A 17,639-nucleotide genomic window follows, 5' to 3' on the forward strand; every position below is an offset into this window, starting at 1 on the left:
GTCTGTACCCGGCTGAAAGAAATCAGTTCCTGCAGTGTTAAATCAATCACATTTCATTTACTCTACTATAGTCATCATAGACCACATTAGACCAGCACACACTTTCTCTAGTCTTCAATCCCGCAATCAAGAAAACTAGTTGGGTAATTAATGCTTGATTCTTTCAGTTTAGCATCAATGAATCCCTTGTGGTTGTTTCAAACATAATTTGAAAAGGGTGTCTGAGCGCCCTCTGTTGGGGGGAAATTTAATTACCGTCAACGAGAGCACTATACCGTACAGTTAATTAAAGCAATGTGTAGTATACCGAATGAAACACTAGATGGCGATGTTGTGCAAGTTAAGTGAGCCAACGTTGCACCAGTGCAGACGCACTTGTCAGCATGCCTCTCAAACTTGGACGCAAGACTGTGCCAGGTATTTTTTCTCCCACTTACTTTACAACAGGGGTCACAAACTCATATGTGGCCCGCTGTAGTTAGAGTCTGCGGGTGTCTGGGCCCCATCAAATACGTCACAATAATAGGGGTTCAACTATATAAATCAAGTGCAGATAATTTGTTGGTCAAGATTGATGATCAGGTACTCGCTCTCATCTCCCTGCTACTTTGCATTTGCCTCATCAGTTGTGTAATGAATTATTTCTTGAGTACTGCAACTTTCTCTGTGCATTCAAGACATGTCTAGGTCCCCTTGTGCTCAAAATACAGAACGAAAAAATTAATCTTCTGATTTTCTTTAGACCGCACGAACATTAAACTGGGATGCGCCTCATTCTTTCTGCTTACTCGTATCCAGGGAAAATGACGTCATATGACTGAGCCAGTGGGGGAGGGGAAGCTCGCTGTGCTCTCTTCTGCACAGAATGTGTTCCGCCGTCGAGGAGTAGGAAGCACCACTTGGGCCTTTCACTATACATCCATGCACGAATAATTCCTGTCTTGTTAACAGCGTAGATTTGTGCCGCCTGACAAATTAATCGATCAGGGCCCCGTTCACACAATAAAGTTGCCAGGTGTCTGGAGGACTGGTAAAGCAAGGCCTAATGAGGGACAGCCAGGTAGGTTAGCATCTTCATCGTTTATGAGTCGTAATTTCTCCAATCTTCCAAATGTGGATGTGATGATGAAAATCACAAGATGCTTTTTTCCTTAAACACAGAATTCACTGCCAGAAGATTATCCAAGCAGTAGACTTTGTCAAAGGCCTACTCACTTTGCAGTCTTAGGACTAATGAAGAACTATTGACCTTACTTAATGCTAGCTCATATATACCCTCCATAGGCACAAGGCCCACTTTATCAAAATAGGATGAAATGTAATACTCAATCTATTATATGAAAACTGAGTTCTTCCGCTCCTTGTCCCCCACCTCCATCTGCCTCCCTCTCTCTCTCTCCTTCTCTCTCGGTCTCTGTCTCTCTTCTTCCTCTGCACCAGCTGCTGCTCCAGAGCCAGAGTGGAGAGTCCCTTCACCACCACCACCACCACCACCCCCTCCAACGATAGAGACAAAAGGCCTGATTCGCCTGCTGAACACTGCTCCCCAATACCCCCCCACCCCTACCCCCCACTTCTAACCTTCCCTTCATGAATATCCCGTGAAGGTGGCGGCTGCAGCCAAAGGCGGAAAGGAGGCCCGGACTGGGAGTGAATCAGTGAAGCCGAATGGGAGGGGGAGGGGAAGGAGGAAGAAAATGGAGGCTGGAATGGCTGGGGTAAGACACTAAGGCAGGTGCTGAGGCCTCGACAGGAAGACATCAATTTTCCAGTGTGGGGGAAAAGATCTTGTTGGGTATGCAATATTTAGCTCTATATTTGCATGTGCATGTTTATGTGTATGCATGTATCAGTGGGGGCATGTGGGGAGGGATGGGAACCGTTTTGTAGCAATCTAGGGGAGGAAGATGCAGCGGTCTCCCATGCCACCTTTTCTTGGGGATCAAGCATTTAGGATATACAACCCAGGTGCATGGACATACAATGTTTGATGACCACTCTCTTGGGGATTAAAAGTTTAGGGAAATGTAGTGAAATCAAAACTATTTCTGGAAGATTGATGGTAATCTTAAAAAATGGATGAAAAGAACAAAATCAGTATTTGGTGTTCAGAGTACATAACTAGCAAGGCAAATGAGCAAGCTTGCCTTCTTTCCATTGTCATTGGTCTAACATCTAGACCTGCCATCATCAGCCCCAATTTTGCCTTCCTCAAGCTCCTCAACCTCACAAGACGGAAATATTGTTGAAAAAGATACGATCCATAAAGGTGTCAGATCCTGCCACCGTCTATCTGAGCATCATTTTCCATAAGACGAAGGGAAAAACAAGAAGAGGTGTCCTGGGAATGGAGCATTCTATTCTGCCTCCTGCCTGTGTGCTCTTGAGGCCGCAATGCAGCGTTGGGCTTTATGTCGGGGAGAGCAGAACTAGCTGAAACCAGTTTGAGGCAGACGGGAACAATGCTGTCTCTGTGCTCCTCCGGGATTTCTCGCCGGTATTCCACGCCAATCCAATGGCGGCCCCTCGCATCTCGTCCGCCGGTGACCACGGAGTGAGCGTCGACCCTGCGGCGGTTTGCTTTGCGGCAAAGACTCGCAGAAAAGAGAGCAGAGAGATTTGGGAAAAGACAAGGACAGAGGGGGTGGCTGCCTGGAAGTGTGTGAATCTGCAGTCCTGACACACATACACACACTTAGACACACACACACACAGGGCATGATCCACGTGTCTTGTTTGTATGTCTGTGTGCTGCCAGTGCTTGAGAGAATGACAAAAGGAGATCTTTCCCTGGACCACCGGCAACTTAGCGCAAGTCTGGATGTAACCTGACCCTGACTTCTGGGCCCTTTGTGAAGAGGCAGGATTTTGTTGTCGTTGCTGCTTCAGTCAGGGTGGGGTTCATGGCTTTTTGAGGGTTAGCAGTGTCTAGTGACCGTTTGTTGCAGGATGGGAAAAAAAGGAAAGGAGGAAGGTTTGGCTATTGGCTGCAGAGGGACGAGACGAGACGAGAGGGTGAGGAGTGGCTGATTTTCTTGCATGTTTCTATGACTAGTCTTCATTTCACTGGAGCGGTGGTGATCTCGCCGTACGATTAAAGTGGGTTGGCAGTGATGCATGAGTTTGAAAGTGGTGTTTTGCATTGATTATTTGTCACATTTGGGTGTTTTTAACATTCATTTTCAGCATCTGACGACTTTGGCTCACTGCTCAGACTAGGCCTCTCCCTCTCTTTCTCTCTCTGCTGTTGCAGCGGCCATTATCACATCCTTTCACTGCTCGTCAGCCCTTTTCCCTCCACCCCCTCACTGCCATCAATGAAATCCCCCATCGTATGGATTGAGAAAGGCTGCATAATATAGTCAAAATAAAAACAGTGTATGCAGATTGCGGTTGCCAGTCAGATGGCGCAAAGAGCAGAAATGGTGTTGATGGAAGCAGGCTAGCCTTATGTCTTTTGTCCCCAACAAGCATGACACAAACATTGAGCATTTTCATAATTCACTGTAGTACTACCCACTGTGAAAAAAATGAAAGGTTGGAATTGAAATGCACACGTATGAGTGTAATATGTTTCACCATTGATCGATGAGAAACATCTACGGAAGGAACCTCTAAATTTGAACAGAATTTGTTTGTGGATGCTGGGTAATCTGAGATTTATCTACATTTAGAAAGGCTTTTCAATGTTCTGAACATTCGTTCAAAGTGCATTTAAAAAGAAGTTCCATCCATCCATTAAAACGCTGTATAATAAAACAAATTCTGTATTCACCTCTTGATATCGGTGAAGGTGATGAATGTTCAGAGGGAGAATTACTGAAGACAAATTTAGAAAAAAAAACTCAGTACTGTGATGGTCAATTCATTGAATCCAATGACTATTATTTTCTGCCACTTACAGGTAAGATCCTAATTAGAGCAGGGAAAGGAATATGGGAGATATGAAGACACCAGACTTTGACGACCTCCTTGCGGCCTTCGACATTCCTGACATGGTGGATCCCAAAGCTGCTATTGAATCTGGCCAGCAAGATGACCATGACGACAAAGTCAAGCAAGCAAAGTGCGGGTCAACAACCAACGAAGACGTTGGTGTAAGTGTCATTGTCAAGAATATTAGAAATGTCGAAACAAGTCACCATGTTGGAACCCTGTTAGGAAAAGATTTGCAGTTCCATCACCAACCTCATTCTATAAGAATTGGCAATAGACTACAGAATGGCTACTTGACCTCCATGACAACCAGTGCTCATTGCACCAAGAATGGATGGAATCTATCCAAAGTGGATGGACATGCTGTATGCAAGCAGTCATCACCCTGCAATCAGTTCAGTCCCATCTCCAGTGCGGAAGAGTTTGAGGAGGACAAGAATGAAGTATGTGAGCCGATTATTAAAAGTATTGGACGCTCACTGGAGAAGTCCACGACCAAGAGAGAGAGACAGCAATTGAAACATCCTACACCTGTGGAGAAAGTTTCTAAGTCCAAAGCAAAGCACTTAAAACCAGATCAAAATAACAATCAAAATATCACTCTGGAAGATTCGGTGTCCGATGACACTCTTCAATCAAATTTAATTCAAGGGGAACCCGAGGAAACTCTTCTGTTTACGCATAGCAAGGAGAATAATGGGCAATCATCCCAAATGCAGTCAAAGACCTCTGCAAAACTTTCTTCTTGTATTGCAGCCATTGCCGCTCTTAGCGCTAAAAAGGAAAGAACTACAGACTACGTTTTAGATTCTTCTACAACACAGACGGACTCAAACCAAGATGTTGAAAATTCCAGAGGTCCAGGGAAGAAACGCGAGGAGGAATCAGCATTGGAGTTGGCAAAGCGCCTGTTATCAGGACCACCGGATAGTCCCTCTAGTGTCAAAAGTGAGAGTAGCAGCACAGACACCACACCGGTCATTCCAAAAGTCAGGATAAAAACAATCAAGACCTCTTCTGGACAGATCAAGCGCACAGTCACAAGAGTCCTCCCAGACTTGGATCTTGGCAGAGTGAATAAAGGAGACCCTTCAGGGAATAGCTTAACGCTAAAGGCTACTGAAGATGCACTCGTTTCATCTTCCTCTTTGCCAAATACAGTTGTTGCAACCTGCGGAGGAGGAACACCAGTAGAAATAACTAAGCAGATGACCATCAAACCAGTAGCAACAGCCTTCCTGCCCGTCTCAGCTGTCAAGACAGTCGGTTCCCAAGTCATAAACCTCAAACTCGCCAATAACACCACAGTCAAAGCAACTGTCATTCCAGCCGCCTCGGTACAAAGTGCCAGCGGTGCCATCCTCAAAGCGGCGAATGCCATGCAGCAACAGACTGTCATGGTCCCTGCTTCCAGTCTAGCTAATGCCAAACTTGTACCAAAGGCAGTCCATTTTAGCAATCTCAACCTTCTCTCTAAGAATGTGTCCTCTGCTTCCAGTGAGCTCCAAAAAGCAATGACCTCCTCCAAGCAATCCCAGCAGCAGCAATCACGAGGTCTTAAACAGCAAGCACTTCTCACTGGCCAGTCGTTGAAGAAACTCTCCAGGGTTCAAGTTTTCAGCAGCTCTCAAAGCTCTGTCGTTGATGCTTTTAATAAAGTTTTGAGTAGCATAAATCCTGTTCCTGTGTATGTCCCAAACCTCTCTCCGCCAACCTCAGCCTGCATTTCCCTTCCAGCTCGCGGCTACAAGTGCCTGGAGTGCAGCGATTCCTTTGCTCTTGAAAAGAGCCTGACCCAACACTATGAACGTCGCAGTGTGCGGATCGAGGTTACCTGCAACCACTGCTCAAAAAGTCTTGTCTTTTACAACAAATGCAGTCTGCTGTCTCATGCTAGGAGCCACAAGGACAAGGGGGTTGTCATGCAGTGCTCACATCTAATCTTAAAACCCATCCCTGCCGACCAGATGATAACAGCATCACCCTGTTCTGGACCACCCACCGTCACAGAAAGCATCTCGTCCGCCTGTGATGCGCAGGCATTGCCCGTTCAAACCTCGGGAAAAGGTCCAAGTGGTGCATCGCAAAGTCCAAACAGTACACCTGTTGAGGCAGCAATGCCCTTAGAGGAAGATGCATCAAAGCTCTGCAGGCACAGCCTCAAGTGTTTGGAATGTAATGAAACATTCCAGGATGACAGCTCACTCGCAACGCATTATCAACACGCTCTGGAGACCAATGGCCAGGTATGCCATGTAATGCTGCTTTTAATAAAACAAACCCCACCTTTATTCTGCCCAACCCACACTTACCCTAAAAAAATAATAGGTGGAAATCGAACACGTAAAAAACACTATATATACTTTTGTGATTCCTACACTTTTAAACGCATCTAAACTCATTAAAACAATGTATTAAAACATCTTTTAAATATTTGCTAGCACATATTCTATCTATTGATTTATCCATTAAAGCAGTTTCAGTCAATTTGTGTTGCAACGGTCAGAGTGAATCAGCGTGTGCTTGAAGCCCATTTCCTAGCGTGCCCTATGTTCAACCCCAAGATGATATAAAGCGTTTTGGAAATTAATGGCGCATTTGGAAATGTACTCTGACGCTATATAGAGTGGTGTGAGAGGAAGAGCACACTTCTCTCCCATTAATTTCCGAAGACAGCCTAATCAGGACCTTGTGCTTGAACAGTTTCCATCTGTAAGTGACGCACCATGCCCACAGTTTAAGCACCTTGAGTGTTCTCCATTTTTGGTGCACTGAATAACCGAATGGCACATTTGAACAACGCTCTGAGTTTCCGAATGCTCGGCGTGCTCGGACTATATTTCCGAACACACACTACCAGTTGCAACAGGTTTCAAGGAATGTACTGAAACTTGAACACAATGTTCGTACTCATACATAGAGAATGAAGCAGAATATAGTGTGGGTTTGCTGTACACTTGAGATTTTAAGCAGAGAAACGACTGTGACAACATTGCAATATCTGTCTTCCCTATCTCGCTTTCTCTGTTGTATTAGAAAACTTGCACCGTCTGCCAAATGCTTCTACCAAACCAGTGTAGTTTTTTATGCCATCAACGAATCCACCAGCACAAGTCTCCGTACATCTGTCCCGAATGTGGCACGAGCTGTCGTTCTGTCCACTTCCAGTCCCACGTCACAAAGAACTGCCTGCACTACACCCGTCGAGTCGGCTACCGGTTAGTCTCTAAATTGAAATTCGTTTTCAGTGTTCAAGTTTGACTTTGACTGACTCACTCATTATTTTATTCTCTGTGCTGTCTCTACCCGTTAGCTGTATCCATTGTAGTGTGATCTTTGCTGATGTTGCAACCCTGAAGTCGCACATCCAGACTTCCCACTGTGAGATCTTCTATAAATGCCCCCTTTGTCCCATGGCCTTCAAGTCTGCGCCAGCAACACACTCGCATGCACACACACAGCATCCTGGATTGAAAGCTGGAGAGCCCAAGTAAGTCTTGATAAAGGCCGCAAAGGTCAAAAATATGTTAGAAGCGCGCCACTGCAATCAACTATACAAAAGAAGAAAATGTCATATGAACAGTGGCATATAATTTAGCATTGACGAATTGGCCACAACAACTGCAATCTGATACCCACGACCAAATCGCAGGATAATGTCCCTTTCCGCTTCACCAGTTGCTGGATTTGTGGCTTTTAGACATGGTGGATTAACTTGGTTGTTTTTGTTCCATATGGAAACCAATGACTTGAATAGATCCTCATTTGCAGGCACAACAAATTTAATGTGATTACCAAATCTTGTAGCCTATTCCCAAAATGGACATTGTCTTTCTTCTGTCCGACAGGCTTATATACAAGTGTTCCATGTGTGATACAGTATTCACCCTGCAGTCTCTGCTCTACTCTCACTTTGACCAGCATGTGGTTGATCATAAAGTCCCTATCTTCAAATGTCCGGACTGTTCAATGCACTATGCACAGAAACAGCTCATGATGGACCATATAAAGGTAGGACGACAACATTGTTTCCCACAAATCTATGAAATAACTCAATCACACCTCAATTTAATTCTTGCAAGGCCATCCATGGAACGTTAAAGACCACTGAGGCCCCACCAAATTTGGGGCTCAACCTCCCTCTTAGCACCAAGGCTACAAATTCAAACACCACCCACAATGGCACCAGGAACAACAACGGTGATGGAGGAAACGGCAACGGTCAAAACAAGGGCGTAAATAAAGGTGCACCTTCATCACCAAAAAACTCAACCAAAAATAGCTCAGGGGAGCTTAAGAACCCCAATGGTTCAGGGTATACGTGTGGAGAATGCAATACAGTCTTCACTTCCAGGGAGGTCTTTGTGGCTCACATGAAGCAAGAGCACGGCAAGGTAAATGAGTGAACCCATTCCAGAGACATCTGGCAAGTCAAGTAAGGTAACATGGGAAAGAATAATACATGCCAACTCACAATCTTTAATTGCACATTAGATATTGAAGAAGCACCCGTGCCGGCACTGCGAGAAGTCCTTCAGTTCTCCGCACAGTCTTTGTCGACATAACCGACTCAAACACAAGGAAGTGCGCAAAGTCTACACCTGCCCGTGAGTACAAACTACAACTGATTAGTAAAGTAAATGAAAACGTGGCTACCTGGTAGTGAAACTAAATTTACAGTATAGTTCGAAATGCTTTGCAACACAAAGCAGAATTGACCAAGTGACAGCTTGTCAGTTGAAAAGACAAATATTTGGATTGCAGTAAGACCAAAATGGGTAGAGAAAGAATAAACCAGGCCAACACAAATCAAAGAAAACATGAATAGCTTGTTGGGAGTGTCACTTTGACTTTTATTGCGCTTTAACAGGCACTGCCCGACTCTCAGTCAACCGTTCACCAAGAGAGTGCTGCTGGATCAGCACATTCAGTTGATGCATGGCACCTCAGAGGAGAAAACTGCTACCTCTGATACCAGGAACGATTTGTCAGATAAGAAATCGGTATAGTCATAAACATTCATTTGTACTTTCATTCACTTTTCCGGTCACCTAAGAAATCTTTCTAATGTCCTTCACAGACTGCCAACCCCAAGAGAAAGAATGAAGATGAGGGGTCCCCGGTGTTAAACCCAAGGAGTTTGGATCTACAGCCTTTGAAGAGGCTCAAGGTGAACATCCCCAAAGTTCACAGGTGCGCCGTCTGCGGCTTCACCACCGAGGACGTGGCCGCCTTCCACAAGCACATCCCCCAGCACAAGTCGGACGGCTCGTCCTACCAGTGCCAGGAGTGCGGCCTGTGTTACACCTCACCCCGATCCAAGGCCCGACACCTCTTCATCGTACATCGGCTGAAGGAGCAAGGTCTCAACCGACTCAGGGGTCAGGATGACGACGAAAGCCAGAGGGAGAACCAACTAAACGTTGCGGTGGATGACGATGACGAGATGCCAAAGACCAAATGCAAAGTGTGCGGGAAGATGTTTGAGACGGAGGGGAACCTGAACACTCACATGAGGACGCACGGGATGGCGTTCATCAAGGCCAAAAGACTCAGTTCGGCGGAGAAGTAAAATGATTCAAGTAGAATTGGAACTTTTCAACTTTAATGGTCCTACTATGTGCAAAATACTGCAATACATATATATTCTATATACTGTTCACACAGCACATGTAAAATACCGTATATGAGAGTCACTTTTTGTTTTTAATTGAACAAAATAGTTTTTGTACTTCATGTTTCTAAAGATTTTAATTGATTTTTATAGAAGAACATTTTATTTTAAACTTATTGCACTGTTGTGTAGAGCTAGTATAATGTCATTTTGAAATTCTCCACATAACGCAGATATTTTCAAAATCTCAAATTTTCTACACCTTTTGGGTCTTTCATCCATGAAACGTTTTAGAAGAATTCCGCTTTTTACTTATTTGGCCTGGGCCTCTTAAAACAGCAATCCAATTTTGCTCTAGAATATCATTTTTACTGAATTTGATGACATGACATAAGAATACATCCAATGTCGATAGTAACCCCTCTGTGTGCGGATTGTATTTTTCTCCTCAACCTGTGTACGGGTGGACTTAGCCTTTCAGTCAACGTTATTCTTGTTCCTTGGTACATTGGAGAGTGTAAACATGGCTGTTAAACTGAAACACAAAGCTAAACAACAACTAATGGTGCTTTGAATTATCAATGTTTTCACAGCCAAACATATCAATAAACTGTAGGGTAGAAGGGAAGCTACTGTTTTGACAAGAAGACTTCAGTCTCTCGCTGTAAAACTGCATGCGACAAGCAGTCTGTGAATTGTTTATTAGAATGTTGTCTTGTTGCTGCTATTGTTGCTGCTGTTTTTTAATCTTATATCTTGCAATTCAGATGCTTGCGCTGGTCTTTATGTCAATAAAAGGTGAGAGCAAGGCAAAAGAGGATGTCTACTTCTTACAAGACAGTAGACGTTACTGTCTCTCAATTACCATTTTAAAAAAGGAAAACGTGAAAAGTACAAACAGGCTGAGTGGGTGCTTTGAAAAAGACTGCCCTCTAGTGGCCAATAATGAATAATATTTACTATGATTATGATTATCATGATCATTGTCGTTATTATTGATGTTTTATTTAAAGGGTTGAAATAATTACTGACTTATGGTAACGCAGTGGTGAAATCACTGAATTAGTTGAAAGAACATTGACTCAAGTCTTAAGTTATCAAATGTGGTTACTTACGGGAAAATGTTGCTAATTAAAAATAAATCACTGGCATTTCTACTTAGACAGAGTGGAAATGTCGAGGAAATTAAGCATGTTCATGAAGGTGCTAATCCGTTGATCCCGCAGTGACGCAGTGACACTGTGGATCTCTTTTTGTTAACATCCCATGCAACTGAATACTTTACACCTGACATGGGAAATCAGGTGTTGACGTCACAGCTATCAAGGTAGTTCTTTAACGTCCCCCGCCCCTCATTCTTTTAAAAACCCACTCCTGTAAAAAGATGAAGGCACTTTTATCATGGCCCTTGGTTGGATGAGCTTGTTTCTTCTAGTAGGTTTAAGTACACTCATAAAGACAACACGGTCGTTGACCGTGTCCGAAAAATGCACAATGGACACCAATACTTTCCTATGGGAAATAAACCAGGACAAGCCTAAGGAATATGCTGTTCTCAGTAAGTGGTGGATATTTCAATTCACTTTTAGCAATTTAATTTTTTACCCAAATTGTACTGTCATGTATTGTCTATATGTTTCAGAAATTGTCTTCTTGACTGACAACTAATTAAAGTGCTTGGTAGCATCATGTTTTTAAAATAAAGGCTGCAATACAAATTGACCAAGGGACCAAAACCCTCAGTTTGGGGGAAAAAAAATCCATTTGTTAATTTAAAATGTTTTGGGGGGCATTTCACAATATTGATATAACAAAAGAAACACATTTGCTCTTTGTCACTTAAAAAAACTGTTCAAATAATTGAAAAATATAGAAATATGATGTGCAACCAATGATTCTTGACAGGGAAAAATATTTTGACATCAATGTTAACTACTAGGTGCGAAACAAAAGCCACAAATTCATTTAGTCTGCAGTTCCTCTGGAGGCCATCAGGGGGCGACCAGTTTGTTTTAATGGGAACATGAGATAGATGGACACTCTCCCAAGTTAAAGTCAGTTTAAAATATAAAAAGTAATGTAATGTAATGACGTGCATATATTTTAAATTGCAGTGTATGATGCCTTTGGGAAACAGGCTAGCAATGTTGAAGGAGGTAATGCCAACCGGCCTGGCCTGCTGCAGCAGTGTCACTCTGCCCACAGTCCTTCCTTCTCAGGACAGTACTGCCAAGTGTTCCTCAAGCAGGTAAGGCCAAATGATGCAAACTACAGTGACTAAAATATCATTTTGATTAAATTATTGTTTTACTGTTTTGTATTTTACTCACAGGGAACCATTCAGTATTTTGTGGGTATCTGTGTCCCAGACTCTTGCGATGAAGAGGAAGTAGAAACATTGGTGCTGTACGGTCAGTTAATTTAAAGCCACTGTGTTCTGTGTTCCTAAGAATAATGCGTGTATTCACGTTTTAACAGATACATTTAAGATGGGACACATATCCCTTGTACCTCCATTACCTTCTATTCTGGTTAATGAGTCCACTCAGGAGATGTTTATGACTCACTGCTTGTCGGACACTGTTGCCCCTGATGCATCGGATGTCGCATGCCTGTAAGAGGACCGCATCATATATTCACCGTCATCCTTCACCTTAACCGAACCTCCTTTCTATCACAGGTTTATATGTTGTGCAATGCTAGCGATTCCCCTTGCCGCCACGCTGTTCTCAGCAATAGTGAGGTGGCACCAGAACCAGGCGGTGATGCCAACTACAGAGTCCGCCTGTTTAAACACGGGCCTCAACCAGTACGGGACCCTGAAGACCAATGGTTCTTTGGGTCGCGAAGTAAATGGTACCACAACAGAGGAAAATAGTAAGTACTGTCCGAAAACCTTAGGCTAGCATTGCGTTATGACTAGCATTAAAAGTAGTGACATTACGATCCATCCACTATCCAAACTGGTCACAAGGTTCAGCTAAACTATATTTCTTCATAGCATGGCTGTAACATTGCTATTTTTAACAGCCAACAAATAGCCTTTCGGTAGTAAAACTACTTTTGTGATCACAAAATGCAATATCTCATTTGCATCCCTGGTGAAATTGTCAGGTCAGACCTCAGACACATTGGAGAGACAAGATCTCCTAATGGCCTGGGAATTCTGGGATGAATTGAAATCTAGTGGATAGAACCAAGGAAGTCTGGCTCCCTCTGCTCAGGCTGCTGCAGAGCAAAGGATGGAAGCTGATTAGCTGATTTTGGCATAGTGAACTATGTAATGCTACCTGCTACCTGCTACCTAACTGGGTCATGTCTCCCACAGACGATACCAGAGCTGGATCTTCATGTTTTCCCAAAAGCTGCATATATCAGTGCCTCCAGGCCTTCTCCCTTCAGACGACCAGCAGGGGTATCTTCAGCAGCTCCTCAGGTTTCCCCGAAGGCGGCTACTCTTCCTTGAATGGCATCCGCATTCTGAGCCTGTTATGGATCATGTGCGGACATTCTGCACAGTTCCCCGTGATAAACAACCTAGGTACTACTTAGCTAAACCTTGCCTTGTGAGATGTGTAGGTCCAATGTGGTCACATAAATGACTATATCTTTTACAGACAACTACAAAGACTGGAAGAAAACCGTAGAAAGAAGCCCTCTGTATGTGTTTTCTCTCAGTGGACCAGTTTTTATGGCCGTTGACACCTTCCTCTTGCTAGGGTGAGACTAAAGCTGCATTCCAGGACACTGAGAAGTCAGAAAATATGATCTCAGACTAGGAAAGGTCAGAGTTCCTACTTGCTAATTGCTTGGAGATTTAGAAATCTGACGTGACTTGACAATGGCAGTTGAGAAATCTGAGTGAGATTAGTTCGACAACCCAGGAGTCTTGAATGAACACACACCAAAAAGAAATTGATTTGATTCCGTAAGCATTTTTTGTCTTTCAGGGGTCTACTAAGCGCCAGGTCTTTACTCGGCTCCATCCAAAGAGCAGAAGACAAGCTGAGTTTTGGTCTTGTGATGGTTTATCTCTTCCGGAGGTTCAAAAGGTTAGCTCTCGGTGCCAGATGGGAAGTCATCATGGAAACAGAACAAGTGAACTGCCTTTTTTCGTGACAGGATCCAGCCGCTGCATATCTTCGTGATGTGTTTCACCGTTGGCCTTATCTCTCTGGTGCACTGGGGTCCTTACTGGTTTCCATTCATAGACAACTTGATGGATTGTAAGACTTACTGGTGGGGCAACTTGCTGCTGATTAGTAATCTGCTCCCAGTCCATGAGATAGTAAGGTCAACCAGTAGCTCCGAAGGATGACCGGTATTATGTTTGTATCTTGAAATATTCGTTTAAGAGTACTTGACCTCTCCGCAGTGTGTTCCTTGGACGTGGTATCTCTCTTTGGACTTCCAGTGTTACGCCACCACTCCCATACTGGTCTATCTCTACAGATTGTATGTCCAAACATTTTACTGCATAATTCAAAAGATCAAAACAGCACTTAATCTGTGTCTTCTGCCAGGAATAGAGGTGTCTTTGCAGCCGTGGCAGGAGGCCTTGTGTTGATGACCATGTTAGCGAGTTCAATCGTCACGGCACTTCTACAGCTGCCCGTCTTCCAGCCATCTACGCTGTAAGACCATAATCGAGTCAAAATTTACCTTCTCAAATGATAACTTTAATGTATGACTTTTTCTTGTAACATTTTGCTCTCATAAGATTGCATTTATTTTCCAGGACATCAGAGAATTATGTCTTGTATTATTATGTGAAGCCTCACACCAGATATGGACCATTTTTAATAGGAATCTTAACTGGAATATACCTAACGACTAAAAAAAGCCAAGTCTTAAAGCATAAGGTAGGATTCGTCGTCCACAAGCCAAACTCAAATTGGTGTCACTGTCTTTGCCATCACATTCAAATGCTTGTCTCGTGTTGTTGCTCTAGTGGCAGGCGGTGTTGGGTTGGTTCTGTTGTCTGTCAGTTTTGGCGGCATTGATAGGATTGGCCTACGCCCTCCAGGGGATCCCAGTACACCCCTCCGTGCCACATGCGCTCTACCAGGGACTGCACAGGCCACTGTGGGCTCTAGCGATTGCCTGGATCATCCTGGCCTGTGAGGAAGGCTATGGAGGTAAAGGCAGGCATTTGATTCACTGGGGTTATAATGGTTTTGGGGTTTTCATCAGAGCAAGTTTTTAATTTCTTTCTTTCTTAGATTTAGGTAGCTTTAATTAGTTTTCAGATTGGGTTAAATAAATATATCTGCTTGATCATGCTTTATCAATATTTCTCTTCTGCAGGGTTTATCAATAGCCTCTTGTCATTGTCTCTGTGGGGTCCTCTGGCCAACATCAGTTTCGCCTGCTACCTGATCCATCCTGTCTTCATCCTGGTCTACATTGGACTACAGGAGACGCCCATCCACTACACAGATGTCAACTTTGTGAGAACTTGGCTTCTTCGTACTCTGCTGTGTGAGTGACTTGAATGGTCGTACTGTAGTGTATCTCTGGATTTCTGTGGTCTTTCTTAGTTGTACCTGTTCCTCGGCAACGTGGTGCTCACACTCGGGACGAGCGTGGTCTTAACAGTCCTGGTCGAGAAACCCTATGTCCTCCTCAAATGGAATCGTAAAGCTGGCCCAGTACAACACTGACGAAAACCATTAATCAAAAACCAACTGTGATATGTCGTCTTGTAAGCTCTGAACATTTCTGTCATATCGTGAATAAAAATGCCACATTAGTCTGTGCATGCTTGTTTTGGTTGGTTTCCAAAAAGGATTATGCAACCAGATTAACCGTTACGGCACATTTTAGAATAAATATATATTTCCTCCGTAATATTAAGGATTTGAGAGACTTTTGACAGCCTTCCTATAATACAATTACTTTTTTCTCTGAATATTACCACTTAATCCTTTTTTCTTGTGTGTGGTTGGTACTATAAAATTATGATTTGTTGTAATTAATTCATTCATTAATTTGGTTTGAATAGGTTTCTTCCCATATGTTTATGACCTTATCCTTGTAAAAAAAAAAATTTGCTCATAAAAATATCCTCGTTACACAAGATCTTAAATTTTCTAATAACATGACTACTTTCATATTCCATTCAGCTGACTCTCCCACGCAGCGTCACAACAACAAAAACAAAGCAGTGACGCACATGTTGGACATGTGCAGCATCACCGACTCCCCACTCCTGGGCCCCCTGAGCCTGGGCAAGGAGGGCAGACGGCAGGCTGTGTAACAACACTGTATAAAAATACATCATGCTGTTGTAAGAGGACACTTGGTCACTCTGTCTCATTGAGTGCGTGAGTCCAATCCAACACGCCACAACAAAATAGCGCACAAGGTGTAACATGTCCGTACGAGTGCCGTTACAATACTTTTAGCTTCTATTTTTGGTCAACATTTCCATTCATACAGTTGCCAGCCACCACTACTGTTTCTATACACGTACCTAGAATGCATCATCTGGCTAATGATATTAGCATAGATTTTACGTTAACAACTCCAAACAACTGCTACTCATAATAATAGAATAATCCCTCAGAAAATATGACGTTTTCTGAGTTTAGTGGGGACAATGAAAATGACTGGAGATTAGTTGGGGACCTTCTCTGCCTGTTAATGCTTATTATTAAATGCTGCAACTCTTCGAGGGGAGCTCAATACTGTCAGGCATGCAGTGGCATAATGTGGTATTACACTGAAGTTGTGCAATTAATTTGAGACTTGCCTGTATGCATAAGCTCAAACTCAAAAAGACTGGTTCAGTAGATAGACAGGAACAATCATATTTGCACAACTGTATACTTCATCGGCACATGCGCCACACTTCTATGAAATACAAATTGGCTACATCTTTTTTCACCCCGTTTTCTTGGTGGCTATCAAAACAGTACGTCACAAGCACTTTAGTTGACGCCAGCAAATAGGCCATAATTGTAAATATAGATAAGTCTCTTAACTGTTGAGGATCGGCACATGTCCGGACTATCAGGTAACTTTGCGCACGCAAAGAGTCTGTGATGGTGGGGGGCCACCTAAAAATAGCCCCGCCCCCCTCCTCTCACATTTGAAGGAAAGTTCACCCTCAAGTGGTGCATCACAGCTTTAAATCGTCAAGCACGTCTATGGGAGAGGTACGTACTTTGCGGCCTATTTGTTTTTATTAGCCTTGAAACCACTCCACAGGCTTGTTGCTTCCAAAATGGCCCATGGGGTATTTTGGCTGACAGAGGATTTAAATTGTTGCACAAGCTTTTATGATTGATTGATGGACTTTCCATCATAATCACGCGCTGCTTAAATGTCATCTCTGGAAACTTTCTCGTGTAGTTTGTAGCGGTGTGCAATACCGCAAGACTTAGATACAATATGTATAATCAATATTTATATAAATAATGTGGGTGCATCAAGAAATATCTAAATTATTTCCCCCAAACAAATAGAATGGATTTTATCTGAATTTATTTTTTTGAAATTGCTCAAATGAATAAAAAAAAATTCTTTCAGATCCTACTAACTATAATAAGAGAAAAACAAAGTTTTTTCCTTTGTTTGAATTTGTCTGGATTTTTAAAAAATAATTAAAGACATGATTACGCCACAACTGATGAGGGAAAAAGCAAAACAGAAAATGCATGATTACAACTTAATATAATAATAATTACAAAGTACAAGGACAACAACAAAAATGAATACATACTAAGTAAATAACTAAACAAAGATCACGCCTTATCTTGAAAAAACTATTCTCTGATATTTGGTGAAGTACAGCTGTACAAAAAGGAAAGGAATTCAGCATTTATCAGTCAATAACAATATATTTCTTATGATTGACCCAATTGTAAATTATGTTTGGGTTGGGATGTAAAGACAATTTTTCCTTTTTAGAGGTGTATATAGACGTAAAAGCTTGCATAAGGCCCAGGACTAAATAGCGTACATTGCGATGAAGGCTTATTAAACACAATGTGTCCCTTTAAGCTCTTGCATGTTAGTGTGTTGTTGTTGTTGTCATGTCGCATGCTTGAAGCGAGGTGCCCTTCACAGAGTATGTGACAAATGC

General features: G+C 42.9%; 2 protein-coding genes and 1 long non-coding RNA gene across 5 annotated transcripts in view; 2 read left to right on the forward strand and 1 right to left on the reverse strand.

Annotated features, from left to right (window-relative positions):
* LOC148389831 (uncharacterized) overlaps positions 1 to 17,639 on the reverse strand; it is a 76,651-nt gene that overhangs the window by 48,752 nt on the left and 10,260 nt on the right. The window lies entirely within an intron of this gene.
* On the forward strand, positions 884 to 10,365 carry znf532 (zinc finger protein 532). 2 transcript variants are annotated; one of them, XM_088392516.1, is made up of 10 exons: positions 884 to 1,060; positions 1,441 to 1,795; positions 3,905 to 6,182; positions 6,973 to 7,154; positions 7,250 to 7,426; positions 7,785 to 7,947; positions 8,019 to 8,330; positions 8,431 to 8,543; positions 8,807 to 8,939; positions 9,017 to 10,365. In XM_088392516.1, the coding sequence occupies exons 3-10, from the start codon at positions 3,936 to 3,938 to the stop codon at positions 9,506 to 9,508; spliced, it is 3,819 nt and encodes a 1,272-aa protein (XP_088248642.1). In that variant the 5' UTR covers positions 884 to 1,060; positions 1,441 to 1,795; positions 3,905 to 3,935; the 3' UTR covers positions 9,509 to 10,365. The 2 variants fall into 2 exon arrangements, with proteins under 2 accessions (XP_088248642.1, XP_088248641.1); XM_088392515.1 differs by lacking the exons at positions 884 to 1,060; positions 1,441 to 1,795 and adding an exon at positions 2,436 to 3,015.
* On the forward strand, positions 10,943 to 15,309 carry oacyl (O-acyltransferase like). 2 transcript variants are annotated; one of them, XM_088391945.1, is made up of 15 exons: positions 10,943 to 11,108; positions 11,665 to 11,798; positions 11,883 to 11,961; positions 12,029 to 12,164; positions 12,231 to 12,427; positions 12,879 to 13,091; positions 13,168 to 13,270; positions 13,501 to 13,602; positions 13,673 to 13,838; positions 13,926 to 14,005; positions 14,074 to 14,184; positions 14,289 to 14,412; positions 14,502 to 14,688; positions 14,858 to 15,000; positions 15,091 to 15,309. In XM_088391945.1, exons 1-15 carry the CDS (start codon positions 10,952 to 10,954, stop codon positions 15,211 to 15,213), a joined length of 2,055 nt encoding a protein of 684 aa, XP_088248071.1. In that variant the 5' UTR covers positions 10,943 to 10,951; the 3' UTR covers positions 15,214 to 15,309. The 2 variants fall into 2 exon arrangements, with proteins under 2 accessions (XP_088248071.1, XP_088248072.1); XM_088391946.1 differs by lacking the exon at positions 10,943 to 11,108 and having other exon boundaries at positions 11,751 to 11,798; positions 11,883 to 11,956.

The sequence above is a fragment of the Syngnathus floridae genome, chromosome 12 (genome assembly GCF_059516105.1).
Source record: "Syngnathus floridae isolate MCC-2025c chromosome 12, RoL_Sflo_1.0, whole genome shotgun sequence".
NCBI lineage: Eukaryota > Metazoa > Chordata > Actinopteri > Syngnathiformes > Syngnathidae > Syngnathus > Syngnathus floridae.

Coding starts and splice junctions, on each gene's coding strand:
- znf532 (XM_088392516.1), top strand. CDS start 3,936: ATGGGAGATATGAAGACACCAGACTTTGACGACCTCCTTGCGGCCTTC. Junction 8,331..8,430: donor TGAAGCAAGAGCACGGCAAG/GTAAATGAGTGA, acceptor ATTGCACATTAG/ATATTGAAGAAGCACCCGTG. Junction 8,940..9,016: donor ATTTGTCAGATAAGAAATCG/GTATAGTCATAA, acceptor TGTCCTTCACAG/ACTGCCAACCCCAAGAGAAA.
- oacyl (XM_088391945.1), top strand. CDS start 10,952: ATGGCCCTTGGTTGGATGAGCTTGTTTCTTCTAGTAGGTTTAAGTACA. Junction 13,271..13,500: donor GACACCTTCCTCTTGCTAGG/GTGAGACTAAAG, acceptor TTTGTCTTTCAG/GGGTCTACTAAGCGCCAGGT. Junction 14,185..14,288: donor GTCTTCCAGCCATCTACGCT/GTAAGACCATAA, acceptor TTTATTTTCCAG/GACATCAGAGAATTATGTCT.